The sequence below is a fragment of the Megascapheus bottae genome, chromosome 9 (genome assembly GCF_031878675.1).
Source record: "Megascapheus bottae isolate mThoBot1 chromosome 9, mThoBot2.hap1, whole genome shotgun sequence".
NCBI lineage: Eukaryota > Metazoa > Chordata > Mammalia > Rodentia > Geomyidae > Megascapheus > Megascapheus bottae.
The window spans coordinates 46560325-46586824 of record NC_143517.1 but is presented as its reverse complement, the minus strand read 5'-3'; the positions used below and the strand labels follow the sequence as shown (position 1 = coordinate 46586824).

At 34.6% G+C, this 26500-nt stretch overlaps 1 protein-coding gene across 1 annotated transcript in view; it reads right to left on the bottom strand.

Moving 5' to 3' along the window:
* Pkhd1l1 (PKHD1 like 1) overlaps window positions 1-26500 on the bottom strand; it is a 147867-nt gene that overhangs the window by 18945 nt on the left and 102422 nt on the right. Inside the window, exons 54-69 of the mRNA XM_090339272.1 lie at window positions 22360-22448; window positions 21733-21881; window positions 19830-19959; window positions 18648-18766; window positions 17642-17771; window positions 15934-16107; window positions 13746-13849; window positions 10655-10784; window positions 9674-9795; window positions 6882-6972; window positions 4352-4500; window positions 4147-4269; window positions 2704-2815; window positions 2509-2625; window positions 2022-2187; window positions 111-343 (exon numbers count right to left, since the gene is read on the bottom strand). Of these exons, the coding sequence (XP_090195398.1) occupies window positions 111-343; window positions 2022-2187; window positions 2509-2625; window positions 2704-2815; window positions 4147-4269; window positions 4352-4500; window positions 6882-6972; window positions 9674-9795; window positions 10655-10784; window positions 13746-13849; window positions 15934-16107; window positions 17642-17771; window positions 18648-18766; window positions 19830-19959; window positions 21733-21881; window positions 22360-22448 (2138 nt within the window). The remainder of the gene's footprint in view (window positions 1-110; window positions 344-2021; window positions 2188-2508; window positions 2626-2703; window positions 2816-4146; window positions 4270-4351; window positions 4501-6881; window positions 6973-9673; window positions 9796-10654; window positions 10785-13745; window positions 13850-15933; window positions 16108-17641; window positions 17772-18647; window positions 18767-19829; window positions 19960-21732; window positions 21882-22359; window positions 22449-26500) is intronic.

Here is a 26500-nt window from a genome sequence, read left to right as displayed (position 1 = left end):
AATAATATGAAGAACCTTCAAGGTATTGATTGAAAAGGTCAGCTATTAAGAAAAAAAAATTATTCCATGAACTTGAGAGGAGGTCTGACATGGAATAAGATGCAACAAACCTTTATAAGGTGCTTTCTCAGTGACTGGAATTCTGCTTCCATTCAAGAATGTGAGCATCACTTTTGGAATTCTGTAGTCACCAATTCCTAGTTGGCTGTTTCCATTCCATTCATATTCTGCTTGAGGTATAACTGAACCTGAATTCCCCAGAAAGGAGCCATCCATGTCTCTAAGGAATGATTTCCTTTTGGCATCACAAACCATGTCAACACAATCAGATGGATTCACTTTACTGGGGGAAAAGACAAGATGATTTAGTTCACTATACCAAGACAGTAGATTGAATAAAACTGAGTACTGGACTAGAGTGTCAAAACAATCAAGATATGGATGAAATCTTACTTTAAGAAGGGTTTAAGGTGGGAGAAAGTAGCCTATACAGTTAGAATTGCAAGGAGATTTGCCTTTCCGTTGTGTTTATTTGTCCTATGATTATGAACTATTTAACATTTTGAAATGACAAACTATATCGGTGGAATATAAAAGCTATTTCATATATTTGTGAATAATTTAATATTTATGTACTGTTCACAATACATTAACCTTGCCCAAACAGCAGGTGAATGGCTACTCAGACATGTATAAGACATATAAAACTCCCTAGATTGGCTTGAAAGTCTTTTGTCTACAAAAATTTCTAACATATTTCTTTCTATAAAATAATAAAAGTTCAAAAAACATGTAATTGTCTTTTGTTTCCTTTTGTTTTGTTAGGACAAGTTCTAGCCTCAAAATCATAGTAGGTTCGCCTGACTCCACCCCTCACATTGAGTTATAGAAGATTACCATTCATCATGGTCAACTTTTGTATTGGGATTCTTAAACGCTACATATTAATAGACACTCCATAAAAATTATATGAAAGGAGATATGATATAAAGACTCAAGATATTGGGCTATCATCTAAAACATTGGATGAAGTTACACTACTTATGAAATATTTTGTTTCTCATGAAAGATGTTTCTTTAATTACAGATAGTATCCCTCCTCCCTCCCCAAAATGAAATTGTCAAGAATTTCTGATAGCCATTTTTTTCTTCAAATATTGTCCTTTATATTCCTGATTTAGACTGCCTATAAGAATAGCAATTATAACGATTTTTACAAGAACTATATTCACTGCCTTACTTATATAACTGTAAACCTTCTGTACATCAATCACGCTGACAATAAATTTAAAAAAGAATCTTTGAAAGAAAAAAATAGCAGTTATTGACTGTTTTCTTCAACCTGCCATCTAATCGATCAGCTTCAGGAACTGTCCTGACACCAAGTGAGTTTTATGGTCAGATAAATTGCTGTTTTGAGTACTTAATACATTTATAATCACATTAGTTAATACTTGCTATTTAGTTTCCAAATGCATTTTGAAATGTCTGTAATTGGATCTTCTGAAAGGAACAGGTAGAAGAAAAATCATAACATAATAAAAAATTACTGTGATATCTGTTATCTTTTAATGAAGAGACATTAATGTTGAACAGACTTCGGACCTTATCTTACTAATGATGCAGGAAAAGAATAGGAGGAGAAATGCTTCATAACTTCACTTTGTAAAACATAACTGAGAAACCTTAGATTTATATTAATAAAGTCATAATTTTATCATGTAGATGATTTTTTTTTGCCAGTCCTGGGCTTGAGCTCAGGGCCTGAGCACTGTTCTTGGACTTTCTCAAGGCTAGAGCTCTACCACTTGAGCCTCAGCACCACTTCTGGCTTTTTTCTATGTATGTGGTACCGAGGAATCGAACCCGGGTCTTCATGCATGCTAGGCAAGCAATTTAACCACTAGGCCAAACTCCCGGCCCCATGTAGATGATTTTTCATAGATATTAGCAAGTCTTTAAGAGGGATCAGAGAAAAGAAAAACTATAGAAAGATTAAGTAAAAATCAGATGGAATTTACCTAATGTCAGGTCGGTGTATAAATATTTTGGACTGTTCAGTGGAATCAACCAGTTGTATCTTCTCCACGTGGATTGGATGCTGTAAGTCCTCATTTAGAGGATTAGTAATGAATATCACATTATTTTCCCCAGAACAAACATTCTTAAATCCAACAAATGTTGAGCCTAAAACATAATTAATAGAAAGGCAAATTATTTTCTCTGATTGAAATCAGATCAGATTTATTTTCAAACATTTTCTTTAACATCCTGATAAAGTAAAAGAGTATCACTGTGGGCAACTGGCAGATTCTTTCTCTTGCTATATCTGTGCTACTGTACTACTGGATAACTGATGTCATTGCCATATTAATTTATATATAATTATTTCACATTTTTACAGAGAATGTCTGGTAAGTTGGTCTTTATGTAGGGAATTTTAAAATTTTAATCTAAGTTCTGGCAATAGTTGGGAGAAGCTTTTTGAAAGGCCTTATTTGAACTTGCCTGAGACATCCAAAAGTCCACTGATAGCATTGTAACTCATGATCCCTGCATGAGGCTTCCGTGGTGCCAGGTTATGAGCTGAGGCAAAGGTAGGCCAACAGATTCCACTTCTCCCACCTTTTGCAAAGAGGAAAGTGTTAGCAGAACTTGTTGACACAGTCATTGGAATGCCAACATTAGAATTCAAAAGTTCACCTGATGGATGTCTAGAACTCCGATGTGCAGCCGTAAGTTCAATATTGGGATCATCATTAGTTAGGACATCAGAGCAATTAAATTCAGGACTACTCCCGACAATTAATGAATTCTATTTTTAAAAAGTCCAGACAATACAATGTTAATAACCGATCTTTCTTTTTTATTATAATTTTTTATTTCAATGTATAGAGGGGTTACAATTATATTCACCAGAGGGTGCATTACTTCTCACACATTGATATCCCAATAACAGATCTTTCTAAAAGAAAATATAAATCAGGTGCTGATCGCTCATGCCTGTAATCCTAGCCTACTCAGGAGGCTAGGCACAAAAATCCATGAGATTCTTATCTCCAATTAACTTCCAGAAAACCAGAAGGGGCACTGTGGCCTAAAAGTGGTAGAGCACTAGCCTTGAGCTGAAGAGCTCAGGGACAGAGCCTAGGCCCAGAGTTCAAGCCCCACAATAGCCCAAAAAAGAAAAAAAAAAAAGAAAATATAGTGAAGCTAAAACCGAACTTTCCTATAAGGAAGTATGAACTAATAATTTTAGAAGTGGATTATCCATTAAATAAAGATGAAAAAGTATTGTTACGACCCTGACTGGAATAACACTCCAAGAGAGAGAAAGACAAACAGAATATATATATGCCAATACTGGGGCTTGAACTCTGGGTCTGGGACTGTCCTTGGACACATTTTGCTCAAGGCTAGTGCCCTGCCACTTGAGCCACAGCGCTACTTCTGGATCTTTCTGTGTATGGGGTTCCAGGGAATCGAACTTAGGACTTCCTGCATGGTACGCGAGCACTCCACCATTAAGCCATGCTCCTGGCCCCAAACAGAAATATTTCTATAAAAGGACATGCCATATTTCCATAATAGAAATACATCCAAAGAATAATAGCATTAATGAAATGGAAAAGGAATATCATTACTATTTTTGTTGCTCTAGAAAACCTTGCTAGAGGAGCAAACATTTAGTGAACAGCTGAAAGAGTAGGAGATCATCAAGGAGAGGTGAAGCACTGGAAAAAAGAAAAGAACAGAGTTGGCTGATTTCAAAAGAAGGAAGGATTAGAGCCAAATGTTGGTGGCTTATGCTTGTCATCTTAACTTCTCAGGAGGCTGAACTATGAGGATCAGAGTTTAGAATCAACTATGGGAGCGAATTCTATCAGACTATTCTCTAGTTAACATCACAGTTGGAGACATGGCTTAAGTGGTAGAGTGTCAGGAAAAAAATCAAGGGAGAGCCAGAAGCTTGGGGCTCAAGCTGCACTACTGTCCCAAACACACACACACACACACACACACACACACACACACACACACACACACACACGAGGGCAGTATGGATATCAATGAAGAAGGTTATTCTTAATAGTTCTTCAGTTAAATTTATCCTTTTGAAAATGGTTCTATTTATTCATTTCTTACCTTAATCTTAATTAGTTTACTAGAAATTTTGTGAGATACAGCAGCTGGCATGTAGATCATTGGAAAAATGGCCATTCCATTGTTCACCAGAGTCACATTATAGATGTGCACGCTCTCTGTGGTCTGGAATACAAGTTGAACTTTACAAAACACTAATAGCAGTCATAAAAGAAAGTAAGCAGTCACCATCTTTAATCACATATACCTGAAAATAAATTCCATAATCCCAGCATGCCCAAATGGTAAATCCCTGTATAAGAGAACATCCAGGAAGACCATCTTGGTTCATGTAGATACCATATAGACCCCCATGGGCTTCATTGTCAAACCAGTCTTCCATAGGATTAGACTGACCTTGAAAGAAAACATCGAGCCAAAGGTTAACATTGCAAGTCAAGTTGTGTTATCTTAATAGACAGCTAAGGTTTGCAAAATTACATACATGTAGTTCCAGTGTCAACTTTAAAGAGATAATTTAATATTTTTATGGCTCTGGCAGTTATAATTTACCCTTATCAAATTTGTTGCATATTTGGAAAAGAAAAGAAAAACATTTAGTGTTAATAGCCCTGATCATTTTATATGCTTAAACTAAACATGAGTTACACTAACAGAGCATGTGGATTTGCTGGAGGCTCAAGTGGAAGAACATGAGATTTAGATTCCAGCAAGCCTAAACTTGAAATGAAATGATACCATTTGCTATGGTAAAATTCTATTTCTTGCCCCTCACCGTACTATTTTGTTACTGGGTCTTTTAGGTCATACTTGTTTAAGAACTACTTTAAAAGGATTTCTCTGACTGCTTACAAATTAGCAACTCAGTTACCTGACATGCAATTAGAATCTGTTACTTGACACTTGGCTAATTTTTTATGAATTTTCCCTTTCCCTTCACTACTTGGATCTAAGTTTCATGAGAAGAAGATATCATGCTAGCTTATTCATCATCATATTCCTGGATCATGCCATAGAGAAGTGCCTCTTTAATATTTTTTTTGCATTGATGTGTATGTGTATGTGATCTTGGGAAAGTTGTTTAAACTTGCAGAATCTTACTTAGCTTTTCCATTAAATGTTTGAATCCCAAATCCATAATCATTTCAAAATATAGTGAAATGATCCATATATGTACCTTGCAAATATCCTCAATACAATAGGAATTATTGTACTCATAATTAATATACAGTATAATTAAAGTAGATTTAATGAAAGTGTTACTTATGTTCAAAAAGGGCCAGTAGCCTAAACAACTCCCTCTCTAAGCGTGCAAAAATTGCTTAAGGTATCTGACTTCCTTCTATCTTTGATTCATTGCCATTCTCTACCAAAATGCAGCTTCCACTTATCCTTAAAGAATGTACTTGAGATTCCTCCATGTCTCTTCTGCTTTGTTTCAAAGACACATGGTCCAATGTGCAGCTTTATAAAATTCATGTGCCATCAAGGGACATGTGGTGGATTTCAGCCTTCTCATAGTACAGACCATGTGCTAGGGCATAAAGTTATTCACATTTTAAGTGTTGAAAGGCAACAGGGAGTTACTAGAAATGGGAATTTTGAATTAAAGTTAAGTGCATCCATGATGTTGTTAGCCATTGTCAGAATCCTTCAGCTACCTAGAATTACTCCACGCTGTCCTTCAACTAGGAGTGTGCATTTTCCTGTTCCCATCCAGCCATGCTAAAAGCTTGTATGTTTGGTAAATTCTTGATTTTTGCTATTACAATAGACAAATGTATGTGAGAGCTATTCATGTACATTTTTTTTCAAGAATACAGGTTTTAACTTATGAGTAAAAGGTATTTTATCAAAACCAAAGCATGAAATAGTGTCACATTCCAGCAGGCATGTGTCCCTGTTCTTAGAAATGCTGCCTGTTCTTTCTTTTTCTTTTCTTTTCTTTCTTGCTTTTCCTTTTCTTCTTTTCTTTTCTCTTTCTTTCTTTCTTTTTTTTTTTGCCAATCGCAGTGCTTGAACTCAGGGCCTAAACACGGTCCTTGGGCTTTCTCAAGGGTAGAGCTTGACCACTTGAGCCACAGCATGACTTCTAGCTTTTACTCTATATGTGGTACCAAGGAGTCAAAGCCATGTCTATGTGCATGCTAGGCAAGCCCTCCTGGACCCAAGAAGTGCTGCTTTTTGTGTGTGGAGAAGGTGGCAGGACTGGGCAAGGTATTCACGGGTGCCATGTCAACCAAGTCAAGGGCTGAAGTTGCTGCTAGAGATTGTTAGATCAAAAACTTGGAAAAAGCCAGAAATGTGGCCTAGTGGTAGAGGACTTGCATAGCATGCAGGAAGACTGGGGTTTGATTCCTTGGTACCACATACATTGAAAAAGCTGGAAGGGGTGCTGTGGCTCAAGTGGTAGATAGCTAGCCTTCAGAAAAGTACAAGAACAGTGTTAAGGCCCGGAGTTCAAGTCCCAGAACTGGAAAAAAGAGCTTGAAAATAAAATTTTCCTTAGGAGGCAGAAATGCATTCACTACCTTACATATATAACTGAAACCCCTTTGTACATTTCCCTGATAATAACATTAGATTTTTAAAAATCCTCTCCCTTTCTCTTTAAACATAATTCATCTTGAAATAATTGGCCTAGTCCAATTCTTTGGGGTCCAGAAGTAAGATAGATGACATTGAAGTTAGAAATGATAATTACTCATTTCTAACCAATTTGGTTAGAATTAGACAAGTGACTTCTGGTTGTAGTGATTAGGTGTGAAAAGACTTACTTGAACAAGGTTCACCATCAATGCGGTATCCTGCTCTTCCAAATCCAGCAACTACATTTTTTTGTAACACTGTATTGGTCCCTCTATTTACCTAGTACATTGATAAAGAAAAAATTTTGGATTAGGATGTTATTCAACTATAGAATTAGAATAAATACACGACAGCTTATTTCTGGAGACTTAATTTTAATTATATTTTCAGGAAAATTTATTTATCCCATTGAAACTTACAGCACAAATGAAATTACACTAAGAATTGTGTGTGTGTGTGTGTGGGTGTGGGTGGATGTGCACGCGCGCGCGCGCGCACATGTTTGTATTTGTGTCTATATGTGTGGCTAAAGTTTGAACCCAGACAGGGTAAGGCTGGCCCTCTATCCACTAAGACACTTCTCTAGCCTTGAATGTAAATGATGCCTAGACATTATATTTTGGTCAGAAAAACTGCATTTAGTGATACATCCAGTAGCTCACACCAACTACTCAGAAGGCAGAGATCAGAAATATGATTCAAGTACAGCCTGAGCAAAAAGTAAGACCCATCTTACAACAAAATCTGAATTTATTGTCACTCATTCATCAAAGCAGCTATGTGGGAGTCATAAGTATTGGTGTCTAGGCCAACCTAGGCAAGAACCAACAAAGCCTTACATGAAAAATAGTAAGATAAATAGACTAGGGACCATGTCTCAAGTGGTAGGTCTCTTACCCAGAAAACTGAAAGTTAGTTTCCTTTGTTTTGTTTTATTTTAAATTATATTTAAGCAGTTATACAGTAGGATTTCAATTTGATATGCCAGTTGATGAGTACAATGCTTCTTGATCAGTGTCACCCATTCATAATTTTCCACCCCAAACCCCACTTGGCCCCTCAGTTTTCTTAGTTCCATTTTTACGCATATAGCTTGAATATTATGACTGCATTCACCAACCCTTCCTCTTTCCATTCTTCTATCCCAGTCCCTTTGATGTTCCCCAATACCACAAGGTCCAGTTTCCTGACATTCATTTTGTTAATTGTAAGATAGTTGTCAAAAGGAGCTACAACACTGGGATCCCTCGTTCATATATCATCACAGTCAATATGTTTGTGCATATATGCATAACATATATCACAAAATAAAAGAATGAGCCAGGAGCCGTAGCTCATGCCTGTAATCCTAGCTACTTAGGAGGCTGAGATCTGAGGATCAAAGTTCAAAGCCAGCCTGGGGACAAAAGGACCTGAGACTATTATCTCTAATTAACCTCTAGAAAACAGGAAGTGGAGCTTGTCTCAAGGATAGGGTGGTATCCTTGAGCTGAAGAGCTCAGGGACAACACCCACGCTGAGTTCAAGCCCCATGATCCACAAAAAATAATAGTAATAATAATATAATAATAAATAAAATAATAAAATAATGTAAACATTGAATTTTATCATCTGTCTTTGTTATATTTTATAATTAATTTGATTAAGAGACAACTAAAGTTATTAAAATAGAGTTTAGTATGCCCTAGTGATATCGATTAATTTAGTAAATCTGCTATGATCCAAAACTAGGTTAGCAATACGAGACTGACAATTTCATATTATAACCAACCTAAGAAGATTTAGTTCTTGCTTATAGTGTCAGCAAAAGTTAAATACATCTTAAAGTTTTCAGACATATTATCATGATATTTGTTTGGTTGGTTATGTTTTTATTGGTCCTGGTGCTTGAACTCTGGGTCTGTGTGATTATCCCAGAGCTTCTGTGTTTGTAGATGGTGTTCCACTACTTGAGGAACAGCTAGCCATTTGGCATTTTGTGGTTAGTTGGATTTGATTCTCACAGATTTTGCTATAATGGCTGGCTTCAAACTGTGATCCTCAGGTCTCAGCCTCCTGAGTAGCTAGGATCACAGGCGTCAAACACCGTGCCCAGCAACATTTTGATTTTTAAAGACTATGGTAAAGACGAATGAAATGGATTCATGTAGGGAAAATACATACCTGTTCCTTTCAAAATCTACAGATAACTTCAAAGACTTAGAACTGATATTTGATTATACTCAAACATCTATAAAGAGATGAGAGTATTTTTACCTTTTTTATACTAAATCTTAGCTTTCAAATTTTACCTTAGCATAATCATTAGTTGGAGAAGAAAAACAAATACTTCAAAAGTAATTATTTTTAATGCCTTTAAATTCTTACAGCATAGGCAAATAAACTATAAGCAACAAACAAGAGAAAAGTGACTCTTAGCCAAATCTTTTCTCTGTAATTTCTATTTTCTTGACTATAATCTAATATTCTACCCTTATCAAATAACATCTGCAGTAACTGAAAAAACTCCAAGGGAAACAAGAAGAACCCAATTAGTAATGTCAGGGAAGCATAAAAAATGATCTTGCATTCAGAATTAGAAAAAGTTTTAGACTAGAGGGATTTTAGAGACTCTCTGATTTATCATTCTGCATTTCTGCATAAGGGAAGAAACTAAATTCAGAGTTTGGTAACATTCATACAAGGACCTCAGTTCACCAGTAGTGGACAGGTCATGTTTTAGAAATTGAAAGTGAGGAGTAATATTGAAGAAGAAAGGAACCAGGTGAACTATTTAAATCAATAGACACCAACAAAAAGAAATTTAAAAAATAATTATTAGGGTTAACAACTTATTCACTCTAACTAACACACTTTTATTAGTCAATCAAATTCCTAGAAAATATAGCTTTTGGTAATATTTTAAGATGTGCAACTTTTACAAAAATTATTATACCTTCTAAATATAATTTTGTATAAATATAATATTTGTTCTCATTACCTCAATTGCTGCATGCCAAAGATTGGAATGTAAATCTTTTCTATTCTGATAGGTTCCTGGCCAAACAGAAAATGTAACTAAATTTCTTCGAACTCTGTTGGCATTCCCCCATATTCTAATACCTGGAAGAAAAAAAAGAAAAATCTCCCAAGTTACATATGCTAATTTGTAATTGATACTATAGATAATATGTTTCACTTTGGTTTTGTCAGTCCTAGGGCTTGAACTCAGGGCCTGAGTACTGTCCTTGGGCTTTCTCAAGTCTAGTGACCTATCCCTTGAGCCAGAGGACCCCTTCTGGCTTTTCTGTATATGTGATGCTGAGGAATTGGACCCAGGGTTTCATGCATGCTAGGCGAGCATTCTATCACTAGGCCACACTCCTGGTCCTGATATCTTTCACTTTTTGCATGAATATATTTATCTATATTGAGCCTGAGAGATGATCCTATTAAGTTTTAGTGAGTCCTCTGAACTCTTTGTTAAAGAATTCCACTTGTTTGATAGAATATCTGAATAAAAATCTTCTAGGTACTTGTGAATAGATGAGTTCCTGGTTTCACTGTAGATTTTACCAAATTCATAACATTTTTATGAATATTATGAAAGTGTTTAGGCCGATATACAAGAAAGGAATGGTACTTAAAATTATATGCATAATTTTAAACTAAAATAAACTGAATAAACTTTTATGATTGCTATGTGAAGAACATTTTTAAAACATGGTATTTAAAAACAATTAGTGATTAGATTCATAGTTGATCATTGGCAATTATTCTCCCATGGTTTAGGCTCCACGTATGGGGCTATTTCAATATAAATTAGAGCACTAGAAATTCAATTCTTCCATCAACCAGCCATAATTCAAACATTCATTAGTCGCAGGTGTCTTAGTGATATCTGTGTTGCATGGACATAGACTATTACAGCGAACAGCCTGACTAGAGATTACAGATAAGATTACATCTGAAGATACATTACCTTCCCCTACTGTAAAGTGAATGATGTTGTCATCAATGTCCAATCCATCTGTTCCAAACACACCAATTGCTGGGGAGAAGCCATGGTGAAAAGAGCATCCTCGAACATAAGACAAGCCATGTTCTTGAACCTATAAAACACTGAGACTCTGAGAATATTTAAAATATAAAATTGTCAAGTACTGTTGGTTCATGTTTATAATCTACTTGTTTGGGAGTCTGGATGATGATATGACACAAGGCAGACAAGCAAGACCCTCTTTCAACCAACAGTTGGGTTTGATGATGTACACTTGTTACCACAGCTGTGATGGGAAACAAAGTAGGAAGATTGAGGCCCAGCTATGTTTCTGGACAAAATGAAATATCTTAAAAATAGTGCTAGAAAGGATTTTGGACATGGCTCAGCTAAAGAACATCTGCCTAGCTAGTCCTAGGCCCTCAGTGTAAACACCTGGCCCATCAAAATACTACTACTGCTATTACTACCACCAGTATACTTAAAGAAAAAACTTGAAGTAAGTAAATTTTTGTAAGTAAACCTTGATCATACTCAATTTACTTTTCCTTAAAAAAAGATGTTCCCTCAACCCAGGTGCCCCTCAGTTGATGAGTGGATCAACAAGATGTGGTATATATACACAATGGAATTCTATGCTGCCATCAGAAAGAACGAAATCTTCCCATCTGTAAGGAAATGGAAAGACTTAGAAAAAAATCATATTAAGTGAAGTAAACCAGACTCAGAGGAACATAGGCTCAATGATTTCCCTCATTTGTCATAATCAGTAGAAACCTAGGACTCTCCTAGCAGAGGTTTACAGTAGGGCAAAACCTAGATACATAAGGCCATATAGTATGACGCTAAATGAAAGGACCTCCAGGATATAGAAACAAGAGCCATATCATGTGTGATTATTGTTCTTAATGTATTATGCCATTTCTTATCTCTTTTGTTGTCCCTTGGTTATCTCATATTGTTACAGTATCTTACCTTGTTATCTGATTTAGTGTATACATGTTTATTTTTTTTATTTGAAATAGGATAGGGAAGGGGGAAAACAAAATGAGGGGAGGGGTGGGGGAGGGAAATGGGGACAAAAACATGAGAAAGGGTATCAATGTTTGTGAAGTAATACACCTTCTATCTGGTGAATATAATGTAATCATTCTATTAATTACAATAAAATATATTTTAAGAAAGAGATGTTCCCAATGGTTGGTTGTTTTAGGGAAACTTACATATATCTTGAATTTATGATTTAATAAAGCAAAAAACATTATTTTCCTTAAGTCCAGATTAAAAAACTCTCAAATATATATTTCTACTTTCATCTGTAAATTACCAACATGTAAAAGATATTTTTGACTAATGTATTACATGTAAAATTGTTCTAGGTCAGGGTTCACAATTCAAGCATGGGTACAAAAGAGTTGATAAGAAAGAGCTTTCAGGGGCTGGGTGTTTGGCCTAGTGGTTAAAGTGCTTGCCTTGCATGCACGAAGACCTGGGTTCGACTCCTTGGTACCACACACATACAAAAAAGCCGGAAGTGGTGCTGAGGCTCAAGTGGTAGAGTGCTAAGCCTTGAGAAAGTCCAAGGACAGTGCTCAGGCCCTGAGTTCAAGCCCAGGACTGGCAAAAAAAAAAAAAAAAGAGATTTCAACTATAAAGCTACTCTATTGTTTTTTTAATTTCTTTTTTTTTTTTACTGCTAAGAAGCCATGTTTTATTTTATTTTATTTTTTTGTCAGGGTGACATTCAGAGGGTTACAGTTACATTCATCAGGTAGTGAGTACATTGATTCTTGAACATTGTTACCCCTTCTCATGCTTTTCTCCCACTATCCCTCTCCCCACCCTCTTCCACTCATCTTCTTTTTCCCTTACCTTCTCTTTTTCAAATAAACAAATAAACATATATACAACATACCAGTTACCACATTTCGATACACTAACAACAGGAGATAAATCATAAGGGGAAGAGAAAAGAAATAGCTTCACATAGTACATTAAGAACAACAGTCACAAAGATAAACCTATTATTTCCATATCCTGTAGTTCATTTTGCTTAGCCTCATCCTATATGGCTATATGTGCATAGCTTTTGAGCTATTATGATCCTCTGCTAGGAGAATCATAGGTATGTACTAACCATTACAAATGAGGGAAACCATGGAGTCTGTGTTCCTTTGGGTCTGGCTTACTTCATTTAATATGATTTTTTTCCAAGACTTTCTATTTCCTTACAAATGGGGCAATGCCATTTTTTTCCTGATAGAAACCATGTATTTTATATGGACTTTCCTCTCTGGGCTGGCTTTGAACTTCGATCCTAAGATCTCAGACTCTTGAGTGGCTAGGATTACAGGTGTGAGCCACCAGCACTCTGCATTCCTCTTTGTCTCTCTACTTTCAGGCCAGTCTCTCCCTACCTCCTAATTATTTTGATAAAATGTTCAGTGAGCCTTGAATGTGTCTATCCATCGGCCAAGCAAAGTATAAATCACGCAGGCTAGTAGTGAGTGTCGGGCTTCCCTAAGCCCTTCGCTCAAAGAAAGTAAGATGTCTCCAAGGCCAGTGGGATCCCTCATACTTCTCACCCAAGATGACTTCAGGTATAAGGGAGATCCTTAAGCACATTGTAAAGAGAAGACGATAGTTCACTTAACCCAAATGCAATGAGAGTCCCCTTTTCCCCCACTACAACTCAGATTGTATTCATGTTTGTTCCATTTTCACAAGTAAATAACTCCACTGACTCCATGAATACACAGTACGTTTTTTTAAATTTCTACTAAGAAATGCAATCCTTCTCATCCTCCTAAGTCCCCAACTTGGTGGAGAGACAGATATACAGACATGTTTGTCACTTGACAAAATTAAGCAACACTCGCTTCATTTAATAGACACTATTATTCCTTGTGGCTGCAGAGCAAAGCAGCGATTTGAATGTTGATGGGAAATATATCCAAGAAAGTTTGACTGTATTAGAGTATAATTGCAACTACTTGAAGATGTAGTTATGTCATAAGTTAAATGAAGATATAAATATTTTATGTTGAACATACATAAAAATTAAAGTACACACCTGTCCTAGGTTAAGAAATGTTAAAGCATGTCTTGGATCTGTGCTGTCTCTGAAGCCTTCCTGACCACTGTGATAAAATTCCACATTACTTATTCTTGCATTTCCTAGGGAAGGAGACAAGAAAAGAATATTTCTTAAAACAAATGGAGTGACACATTTTTGAAAAGCTACACGAACTATTCAAAATTTTTGATAAAAAACCTCATTAGTGTTTGTTTCTTCGATTCAAGAAGTGTGGAATATTTCAGCATTGTTTTCCCATTGCCTTTCTTCTTCGATGATTCCCCCTCATTTAATTATAAAATATTGACTGTACATATATATTTTAAATCTGTTAAAATACAGTATCCTTTTGAAGGATCACAAACCATTGCAATAGCTGTTTGTTTTCTCTCCATTACTAATTTTCTTCCCCTTAAGGTTAAATTTTCCCATAACACATAAGCCTTAAAATATAATTTACATGACATCTCATTGTTGCTACAATGAGTTTATACTAATGGCATTATCTCCCAGAATCTCTCTCAGTATATGTATGGCCAATCTCTAACTGGCAAATTTGTCATATCACCATGGAAGTTAAAGTAACTTATATTACCACTGATCTAGATTTATAATTTGTAGGTTTATACTTTATGAATTTGTACTGATAGCAATGAAAACTATATGCCAAGTGTCTGATGAGATTTTAATCCTGCAAAATTAATTTGTCTTGAATTTATGATTAAATAAAGCAAAAGCCATACTGTTCACTTTAAATGCAGATTAAAAATTCTCAAGTGTATTGCTATTTCAATCATCACCTATTAAATGCTAATGTGCTAAACTTATTTTTAAACTAGTTTATAATGAGAAGAGGCATTTTGTTATAGAAAAACAATATACTAGACAAAGGTTTCAAAGAGAATTAGACTTAAATGCTTCAGTTTAATTCAACAAGTAGTGGAATGTCTGTTTAACAGGCATGAAGTTCTGATTTCAAACCTAAGTTGCAACTGTTTTATAAAACAATAATTCTTACTAGCATTCCAAGAGTTAGACCTCTCCCTCTCCCCATCTTGTAGGAAAGGAAACTGAAGCACACAATTTCCTGAGCGGAAAGGATATTCCTTCTTCCCAGACCTGATATCTAATAGGATGTACTGGACAAGAGTCATTCTGTACTAGAATAGAAAAGCCTGTCTTGAAATCCGTGTGGCAGAGATGGTAGAATGTATGGTAGACAACGTAGGAATAATAAGGTAGAAATCAGGCTGAAATGGTTTCTGCCACTATTTTAAAGCTTTGTGATTAAATGATAATGACTATTAGTGGCAAAGATTTAAAGCTCTGTAATCTATACAATAATGATTAAAGTTAACTCCACACAGGGGAAACAAGCATTGATGCTTACTAATGGAAACACACATCAGCAACCCTAGAGAATTCTTGCCCTCAAAATGGTCCAAGACCCTGGCTCTGAAGCTGTGTTCAAGAAATACTCAGTGGTAAGGAACAAGTTCAATTTAAGGAATTGTCTATAGGAAAGTCTATAGGAAAAATCACTTGGCTTAAAAAATGTATTATTATAAAAGATCAATGAATCAAAGAGATGTAAGGCTGATAACGGCTATCAATGTGTATATTATTTAGATTCTCTTTTGAACAAATTGCACATAAAAGGAGAGAAGTGGTGGACAGAGACAGAGGACAAATTGGAGAAATTAGAACTATCATAATGATTAGAAATTATTAACACTTTTTAGACCTGAAACTTCTACATATTTTAAAAATAGAACCCAAAAGTTTGAAGACAACAATTTTGATGAAACAAAACTTACAAAATTTGAAAAATTTGAAAGTGATGATTGCAGGAATTTGTTATGCTGTTCTATTTTTGGCTTGTGTTTGAGATTTTCCTTAAAACAAGCAAAAATAAGAGATCATCTGTTGAACTTGTTATAACATGAATTTTGTTTTTCTGGGAGGATTCTTTAGCTTCCACTAAGGTCATTATTAGTTTGCTAATTTTTATTGTCTATAAAAATATAGACAGTGATGTAAGAAACTTTAAAGTGCAATGCTTGGACTTTGTAGTCAGTCTTTAAGTTTTATTTTTCAATTTGTTCCTATGAAAAATGAGATGTATTGAAGAACTACAACAGAAAAGGCTATATTTTATTTGGGAAAAAACTGAATTCATACTAACCTTTAAAAGTCAGCATATTCCCAGTGAATGAGCCGACCAAAATACGTGCCCCAAAAGAGTCCTTGGACCAACCTGGATAATCTTCACCAATTATTTTGATGTTCCTACTAAGTAGCCCAACATCAGCTGCTAATGTATAGCTCTGACTTGTTTCAGGAACATCATATCTTTCAACTGCAATATAAAGAGAGTTAGATCAATATCAATGCTAAGAAATATGTCTATTCATTTCTGTATAGCTGAGAGGCTAATTGTCTAATATGAAAAGATTGACAGAAATACATAAATTGTTCAGATTTACATGATGAGCATATATAAATGGCAGGCTGAAATGAAGATAGCCTTTTACTGAAAAATAAGAGAAAATTTTGTTTATAAATGCAATGAAAAAGTATTTCTTCTCGTTGTACCAAGAAAATTATAATAATCAGCAATTACAGTCATTGCTTAACAAATATTTAAGGCAATTTCAATCACTCCAAATTATGCAGGAAAATGCCATTTTCAGCAACTCAAGTAGTTTATTTATTTTAGTAGATTTGTTTATTTGAAATAGGGAAGGGAAGGGGAAAAACAAGATGACTGGGAGGGAGTAGGAGTAGGGAAAGGGGTACAAAAACATGAGAAGGGGTATCAATGTTTGAGAAGTAATATACCAATTAACTGATGAATGTAACTGCCCCAACAATACCCCAACAATAAAATACAATAAAAAATTAAAAAAGAATTAAAATGAGAAAAAGTGCTGCCCAAAGTCATAACAAGAATATTATTTGTTCTTACATCTAAATCTGGATTAACTCCACTTTTCCGGTGGTACACCGTACATTAATAACTGTTTTTTATAATTACTCATTTCTCATAATTCTTTGTTAATATATAGTAACATACACAATCTGCACATTTATCTCTTAGTGATTTGTAAAACATAAATTGTACTGTTTCTAGAAACCCTATTTAAAACTTCACAGCAAACAGATAACTTTTAAAGAAAGAAATGTTTAGTACATGAAATAATGCATAAATGTTAATCTCTAAAGACCCACTTTCTTTCTAGTGAATTAAACCAAGTATTTTACAATGAATTATAATTTGGTTATATTCAAAGGTTCTTCAACAAATCCTTTTTCTTTTGATTTAAAGAAAGTGATGTGATACAGAACAGACAGACATATGCTGCTGCTGGAGTTCTCATGGACAGCAGAAGCTTTGAGAGGTTTTGTAATTTCCTTGTCTGTCTGTTCACATTTTCTGAGATTTGAATGAAAAGGGCAAGGGGAATACAGAAAGACTGGGAAGGCCCTACTTTTATATAAATGAAAAAAAATCTCCATCAGATAATACAGTTACAGATTGCATAGTCATTTGTGAATAGTTGACTATGTCCATGAAACAAATGAGGACAATCTCTCTTTTTGGAAGGGCTTTAAAATTCCTCTGTACATGTCTTACCTGGTATGATCTTAATTCTATTGAATGTGACATGATAGTGCTTTGCTTAAAGAATGAATGAAGGAAGGAATAAAAGCATAAAGCTGCCTATATTGATAGCCAACACATAACTAGAGCCAACCTGGGTAAATCACACTATGAAAACATATTTAATATGTTTTATCAAAGAATAAAAATTATGAGGTAGAACACTAATATATGAACATGTGCAGACTTTTAAATAAAATATCCAATTGGTTAAAAAGCAGCCACTTACCAAGATGAGTAAAAGAAAGGCTATCATTGAGAATAAGAATTTTGTGACCATGCAGGATTTTAACGATACTTCTAGTTTCTGTCTGGTGGAAATCATAGCTTGTGGTTGTTATCACAATATCTTCTCCCTCCTTAGAAAAATTCAAGTGCCAAATTCAAGAACATTTTTGAGAACAAATTTATATTTCTTAGTAATAAATATTAAATGATTCTAAATTTATATCTGATTAACAATCATGGTATCAGAATAAACTGTATAGTTAGGTCTCTATAAATACATACAATTGTTAAGCAATAAGACTTCTAACTTCTAATAAGAAGTCTACCATTTTTGTATTGTATATATGTTTATTTGAAATAGAAATGGGAAGGGGGGAAACAAGATGATTGGGAGGGGGTCGGGGAGGGAAAGAGGGACAAAAGCATGAGAAGGGGTATCAATTTTTGAGAAGTATTGCACTCACTACCTGACGAATGTAACTCTTTGCATTAACAACAAAAAATAAATAATAAAAGATAAAGTAAAATTTTTTTAAAAAGAAGTCTACCATTTACAAAATCAAAATATCTACTGTCAAAATCTCCACTCAACATAAGCATTATCTGACTATTCTTGGGCTTTGTTTCTTTCCAAATGCTTAACAGATAAAATAATAAACGAGAAGAAAAGGGGCAACCAAGATAATAATAAATGCATTTAAAATAATTCCATTATCTCTTTTGAAAGAATGTGTTGTAAACTAATATTTTCATTAGCAATCTTCAAATTTTTCTTCACATTAATATATACACAGTATTCTTTATTCTAAAGAAGTTTTTCAGACAACTATCTTGGTAAACATTTAAAAGTTGTGTAATCTCAGGTCATCCCTTCGTAAACTGGTTATAAAATATATTCTCATCTAGACAAAGGATCACACAAGTAAAAAAAGTTCACTAAGAAAGAAGAAACATTTTGAAGGGGACTCTCTATGTATGCATTTTATACTGCATCATATTTTCTCTACCTGCCAATCCACTGCATCCATCAGGGATAGAACCTTGGATCCTGCCTCTGCAGTTTCTGACAGTTTAGTTTTATAGACTGAATGAGGAAGTCCATGAAGATCCAGCTCACCAAACACCCCTGCAGGAGAAAAATCATTGCTGCTTTTTCACCATTTTAAAGAGCAATGAATATTTAAGAACTAACACAATGAACTAAGGCTATGTTTTAAGACCATGTCTTATTAAGAGAATATGATACCCTCTATAACTATTTAAAATGTAAGTATAGGTATAAAATGAAAGTGGAAAGACACATGAAAATTATTAACAGTGCTAGTTTCCTGAAGTGGAGTAGATTTAGAAAGATATATACTTTCTCTGAAAATTGTTGCTGATAATGCTCTGTATTATTTGAAGTTACTGTTGAAATAAAAAACAAACACACAAAAGCAGGTACATATATATTTAAGATAGAATTCATCTGTTTCCTGATTCTTGCTAGTGGATAGTTCACTAATTCAATCTTGTGCCATTTTAAAATCCCCTTAATGGGCAAGTTTCAGAAATATGGTGAAACAATTGTATATGCTTGTCTGTGTCTTCTAAATAAAAATGAAGCGGTGTCAATAAAAATGGGAGTTTGCTGTGATCACATTGAACACTTTCAGGTCCTTTGCTTTCAAGACTCAAGTAAAAATACTACTCTGGAGATACTGACCTCCACTACAGTTGGCATTTGGGTAATTAATAACAGAATCAACAGATCCACAGACTATTAAGAAAATGCGCTTTTAGAGCTGTGGCTCAAAGTTGTAAATCACTAGCCTTGAGCACAAAAACTCAGGGATGGCTCCCAAGTCCTAACTTCAACCCTACTGACCTAAAATAAGGGAAATGGACTTTTAGGAGAAAATTTAGTAAAATGTCAAGAGTATCATGGCTGCTTCAAGGAAAGATTATAATGACAACTAGACTAGCTGAATAATATTCCTATATATTCATTAGTTTAAGCTTGTTAAATCTGGCTTTATAATAAATTACATTTTAATATGAATATATGCATCCATCTATGCTTTAGCTTTTTATTTTTTTCTACTGCTTATATGATCCTTTACTAAAAACAGATATCTATGAGCGCTTCCAGCATCATAGCTATGCACTTTTAAACTGGCAAGGCATATTTGCTATACATAGACACATACCTAATACCTTTGCCCCTTGATTTGGTCCTTCTGGAAGAGCCCATTCTGGAGTAGTATGATTTCCTCTAAGAACAATCTGTAATTCTCCTTTAAAAGGGTTATCTTCCCAGCCAGCAATTAATCTACCTCCCTGTAGTGAAGCAGAAAAGTGTTAAATTTTTAAAAAATTGACCAGAAAGTACTCCATTCACTAAAAAATGACTGAAGTAAATGGAGGTCTCTCCTGGGGAGAATACATGTGTGCATTTTATTTTAGTCTTTTGGTGTGCATGCTGTGTGGGGCTGTAATTTAGGGACTGGATATTGTTTTGGGTCTTTTTGCTCAAGGCTAACATTCTACCACTTGAGTCACAGTTTCAACTCTGACTTTTTTTTTTCAAAGTTTATTGGAGAGAAGAAGAATCTGGGTTGGCTTCAATTTCAAATTACAGCCCCCTGATCTCAGCCTACTAAATAGCTAAGATTACAGGCATAAGCCACCAGTGCTAGGCAAATAAGTGCATTTAGTTATAATATTGTAACTGGAAGTTAGGTCAGCCTATTTACTTTACCATAGCCTAAATGCTTTTCCAAGTTCAAAGTCAGTATTTATTTGCTGTCAGAACTGGACCTAAAATCAAAATGCTTTAACACCTAAATGCATGATGCTTGAACAGACCATATGGTATTTGGATATGATATGGCATATGCAGAACATATATTTCACACATATCTGAACTATGGTATTTATCAGGCATCATTGTTAATCCTAATAGCCAACATTAAATGCTTGTCAAATTATGCCACATATAACAGACAAGGCTTTATATATGCTAATTACATAGTCTTAAGACTTACTCTAATCTTGATGCTGAAAAAGGACAAATAATTTATTGACAGTTACCTAACTAGCAAACAGTGAAAAGTTCAGTTGTATCTTTAATTTATTCCAAATTACCTATATGTGAAGAAAGTAATGTATCTTTAAAGCATCAAAGACTTGGTTGTTTGGCTTTTATCTCTTCTCAAAGCAAAGCTAAGTAAAAAATTTCTTTTATTGTAAAGGTGATGTGCAGAGAGATTACCGTTACATAAATAAGGTAATAATTACATTTCTTGTCGAATAATGTTACCCTCTCCCTTGTTTTCTCCCACTCTCCCTCCCCATTTCATAAAACGGTGCCTATTTCAGTAACTAATTTTGATGAAAATGATTTCAAGTTATTCAGATGTGTACAGGATTGTAAAGATTTGTTGACAGCATAATGTTGAAGAAAAAGCTTCTAAAATAAAAGCTATAAAGGATATATTAGGATCTGCAAATGTGAATAATTATGTAATATATTGTACAAATGTAAGCAAAGGCTCTGAAATAAAGTACCACAGTTTGTGAATCTTAAAAAAAAAATGGTGCCTAATAGCTTTGTAGTCCATCCATTCTTAATCCCAAATAAATAAAAAGGGTGCCAAAACAATCTGAGGTTTATAAGACTATGATTGCTCCAACAATATTTTTATCAACCCATTCTTGTTTTTCTAATTCTATCTACACTAGTTTTTTTCATGTTCTTTCTTTTTAAAAATTCTTATATTACTTTACTTTTTACTGAAGTTCCTAGAGACTAATTGTTGGAGTAAGCTCATCTATGAACATACCTAATAACAATGAAAATATTATAAGAAGAATTGAAATGGGGCCAATCATATTCAGGAGTATCTTGATCATTAATCCTTAAGGTATGCGAGTCCACAATTAAAAGAAATGAAGAATTATTCTGGATGTACCTGAGGCTCACATTTCCTGAGCTAAAACAGCCTAAAACAGTTTCAGTCTTTATTTAGTATGTTCTTTTGTTAATCTCTCAGTAATCTAGACATCAGGATTTGATCGATAAGGATACATATTGAAATATATCATGCTGACCTGCACTGATATGTACGTAGCGTTCAGAACAACTCTTCTGTAAGAAGATCCCATAGTGCCAATTCTGGATTTATCTTCCAGTTCTAGAACTCCCCAAACTATGAGCCTTTCCATTGGTGGCAAATCTGTGTCAGCTACAATCCATGCTCCTGTAAAACAGTACATATAAATAATGTAATCTACAAGCTGTGGCCTACGGTAAAACATCAACAAGCTTAGTAGTGTATCTTGGGTTTGACATTTATGACATATTTTTCATATAATCATGTCATTCATAGACAAGTTATTGAATTTACTTACTTTATTTACTTGCTGTGGAGGCTAGGCTTGAACTTTCAGGTTTAATCAATCCTCCTGTTGCTTATACTCTTGAGCAACTGGGCTAATAGGCATCTGCTATGTTGCCCAGTTTTTTATTATTGTCAACAGTGAGGATTAAATGTATACAGAACCCAGAAGAATATGGTTCTTCTCAGAGCCAAACTAATATTGTTCATCTCTCCACATATGCTCTTTTTCCAAGGAGGAATGCATAAAGGTAGAAGCCTTATTAACTGAGGCATCTATCAGTGGTGGTATTAATTTACATAAGCACAGCATTTTTCCTATCTATATTTGAATATTTACCTTCAGGAATAATCACACTTGCTCCTGGATGGGGTACACTATAATTATTTTCTGGTGATGATTGCCAAAAAGAATCATTGGACCATAAACTGAAAGCAGAAGAAAAAAGTTTCCATCAGTTATATCTATATGTTTACTGACCATCTCAATATCATTATATCATCTGTTTAAGATGATTGAATATGAATTGGTTTATAATTTTACTAATTAGACAAGCTAATTTATGTAAGTAGGAAAACATTTAATACACATACTATACTTATATATATTATAATCTCTCTATATATACTATATATATATTTCAACTGAACAAAATGTTCTTCTCACAATTTGAATCACTTTTTCCCCACTAGTTATTGTGATATACCCTAATTGTGTCTACATATTAAATGACTCCATTTCCTTAAATTTCATGTGGTAGAAAATTAAATCACATGTGTCCTTCATGTTTGAAGGGCCATGACATGCGATCTTATTTCATGGGAAAGGAGAATATAATTGGATAGATTCTGGAGTATGTACACACAGGGACAGAATATTTGGTATTTGAATTGCCAAAAATTAATAAATATTGACCCTGAATAGTGGCCAGGTGGAAGAAGTTGACCTGCAATCAAAGTGAAGGCTGTGTGTCTAAAGTTGAAACAAACATGGAAAATGTATTAGCAGAGAGACAGACTTCTCCTTTTCATAAATACTTCCAGAAACTAGTTGCTAATTCAAAATGTTATGAAGTCTATACTTACAAAGTTTATGACATTTTCTTAATGTTCACAGAGGTTGTCCTGATACTTTTAATTATTAAAATCACTATTATTTTAATTATTGGATACCAATTCTAGAATTGTAAGAAAGGCCCAGTATGCAGGGTTTGGTTGTTGTTTTCAAAATGAGTATTTTTATTACATATTTGTATGGAGGTTTTTTTGTGGGTAATGGGGCTTGAAATGGGCCTGGGCACTGTCCGTGAGCTCTTCAGCTCAAGGCTATTGCCCTACCCGTGAGCCACAGCCCCACCTCCCATTTTCTAGAGGTTAATTGTAGATAATAGTCTCAGGTCCTTTTGTGTTCACACTGCCTTTGAACCTTGATCCTCAGATCTCAGCCTCCTGAGTAGCTGGGATTACACCTACTCAGCTTTACATATTTGTATTTCTAACCTGTACTAGTAAGGAATCCATTGGTAAAAAATAATTGTATAATTATGAAAAATTATTTTAATGTGTTTTAAAAGAGTGATTTTTGGTCAATATTAACTTTCCCTGAAATAATTTTAACAAAGTTTTTTTTTAAGTTGCATTCATCTGTGTAATCTAAATGGCAATATCTTCAATGAATTTAAAAGTAATTTTCCTCAAGATTAGCAACTGTTTCTTTTCCCCACCAGCAATATCACCATCACTGTATAAGTTTTGTATTTTTATTTTCCACGAATACTGTCAGTAATAAACTAGGCATTTGTGTTATGTAGTTAAAGCTTGTGTTCTACTCCTGAGATGCTGGTTCTCAATCAAAAATCTGTTTTTGCTTCAAGAAATACAACAACAAATGCTGGTGGGGATGTTGCTACTACACTGTTGGTGGAATTTTAAACTCATTCAACCACCATGGAAAGCAGTATGGCGTTTCCTCAAAAGACTAAACATAGAACTCCCCTATGACCCAGCAATTCCAGTACTGGGCATTTACCCATTGGATCAGAAACAAGGTCATACTAAAGCCGTTAGCACAATGAGGTTCATTGTAGCACTATGTACCATAGCGTAGATGTGGAAAAAACCCAGATGCCCATCAGTAGATGATTGGATCATCAAGATGAGGTACTTATACACAATGGAATTCTATGCTGTTGTCAGAAAGAATGACATTGCTCCATTTGTAAGGAAATGGAAAGACTTGGAAAAAAATCATATTAATTGAAGTAAGACAGACCCAAAGGAACATAGGTTCAATGGTTTCCCTCATCTGTAATAGTTAGTACATATCTAGAACTCTCCTAGCAGAGGATTGCAATAGCTCAAACCCTAGATACATAAGGCCATATAGGATGAAGCCAAATTAATAGATCCCCAGGACATGGAAACAAGAGGTTAATTATGAATGACTGTTATCCTTAATATATTATGTTTTTCTCTCTTTTCTTGTTTTACCCTTTGGTTAATCTCATATTACTACAGTATCCCACTTTATTACTTGGTATATTATATAGACGTTTAATTATTTATTTGAAATAGGAGGGAAAAATGAGGGGAGGGGTGAGAGCAGGGAAATGGAGACAAAAACATAAGAAGGGATATTAATATGTGAGAATTAATGCACTTTTATCTGGTGAATATAATTGTAACCCCTCTATACATTAAAATAAAAATTATAAAAAAGAATAAATACTTAAAAATCTGTTTTTATTAATGGCTAATTGAACAATACAAATTGATTAAACCCATTTGCATGTATTTCCAGTGAGATAAATTCACATAATGGAAAAGAGGAACTGTAATATGACATGATCATGTCATCACATATCTGTTTTATAACCTGATTTAGGTAATCTACATCTGACACTAGTCATAATTCCTAATTATGTAGTAATAATATCTGTCTTAGTTTGCATACAGATATTTGACCCATAACTTTGCTGGACCTATTTCTTTTTTTTTTTTTTTTGCCAGTCCCGGGCTTAAGCTCAGGGCCTGAGCACTGTCCTTAGACTTTCTCAAGGCTAGAGCTCTACCACTTGAGCCTCAGCACCACTTCTGGCTTTTTTTTCTGTGTATGTGGTACCGAGGAATCAAACCTGGGTCTTGGTGCGTGCTAGGCAAAGCAATATACCACTAGACCAAACTCCCGGCCCCCTGGACATATTTCTTTTACCAAAGCCTCGAAAACATTTTTGTCCCCTCACCCCCACATCCTCTACTGTCTTTTAGAACAGAATCCACGGGCAGCAAGAAGAATCTTCATGAAAAGTAATTTGGAGTATGTAACATTAATATTTCTCAGATGCCTCCCTCTACTGCATAATATAGATGATCTGATTGCCACCTACTCCAATACCAGTTTCCTCTTAGTACTACCAGAAGTATTCTATTCTCTTTGCCAAGGTCAAGACATAATGAAATTCTCTCAGTCCTTGGACGTACTATATTCATTTTTATGTCAAGGTGTCTATACAGATATTAGGCCTTGAACACTCCTTTCCTCATGGGGAGCTCCTCCTCAAGCTTTGGGCTGCAGCTGCAATATCTCTTCTTCTGAGATTTTGTTACTACCTCTAGACCCAAAGGCAATCTCCACCATGCATTCTGTCTCAGTCTGTTCCATTTTATAAACCCCATAACAATTCATGATACATATTTTTCTTTGTACTTGCTTGTTTATATATTTCTAGTTTCATGATCTAGATCTTTGAATAGAATTAGTACAGTGAGTGAGGGTGGCAACCACACAATTGAATTCCCAGATTCTGACAGGTTGATTATGTTTTTTTAATACTTTTTTAAATAGTTGAATAAGTCGAACTATTATTCTTTTGTGTAATAATCACTGAGAACATAAAGAAAGTTTGAAATGGAATCTACCTAGTAAATATCATTGAGTTGAATCTAATACACAGTAGTGGGTTATTATTGATAAAAGAACTGACATTTATCATTGCCATTATCAGTTTTTTCATTGCCATCATCATTTTATACTTAGGGCTTACAAAGAGCTCAAACCAAGATCATGCCTTTGCGAGTGTTACACACTAATACTGAAATGGAAGTGTACCATCATGTAGAAAAAACTGCTTCATACGGGAATTAAAGGTAAAAAATTTGTAAGTTACAAAGGATGGTAGAAAAAAATTTCAAGCAGAAAGATGAAAATACAAGAAAAATTGAGATAAAATACTCAAAATTATTATTACAGTCATTCTAGATAAAGGATACTACCTGCTACCAAACAGTGGACTCATGAATAGACTTAGTTTTTGGTCTTGGACTAGATACACTATCAGTAATTCTGTGATCTCAGGTATATCAGTTAAACTCACTTGGCATTTCATCTTTCTCATTCATAGACCAACCTAATCTAACCAGGTCTAATAGTGCAAAATTTCACACAATGGTGAAAGTACCAATAAAGTTGTAATGGTGAAAGA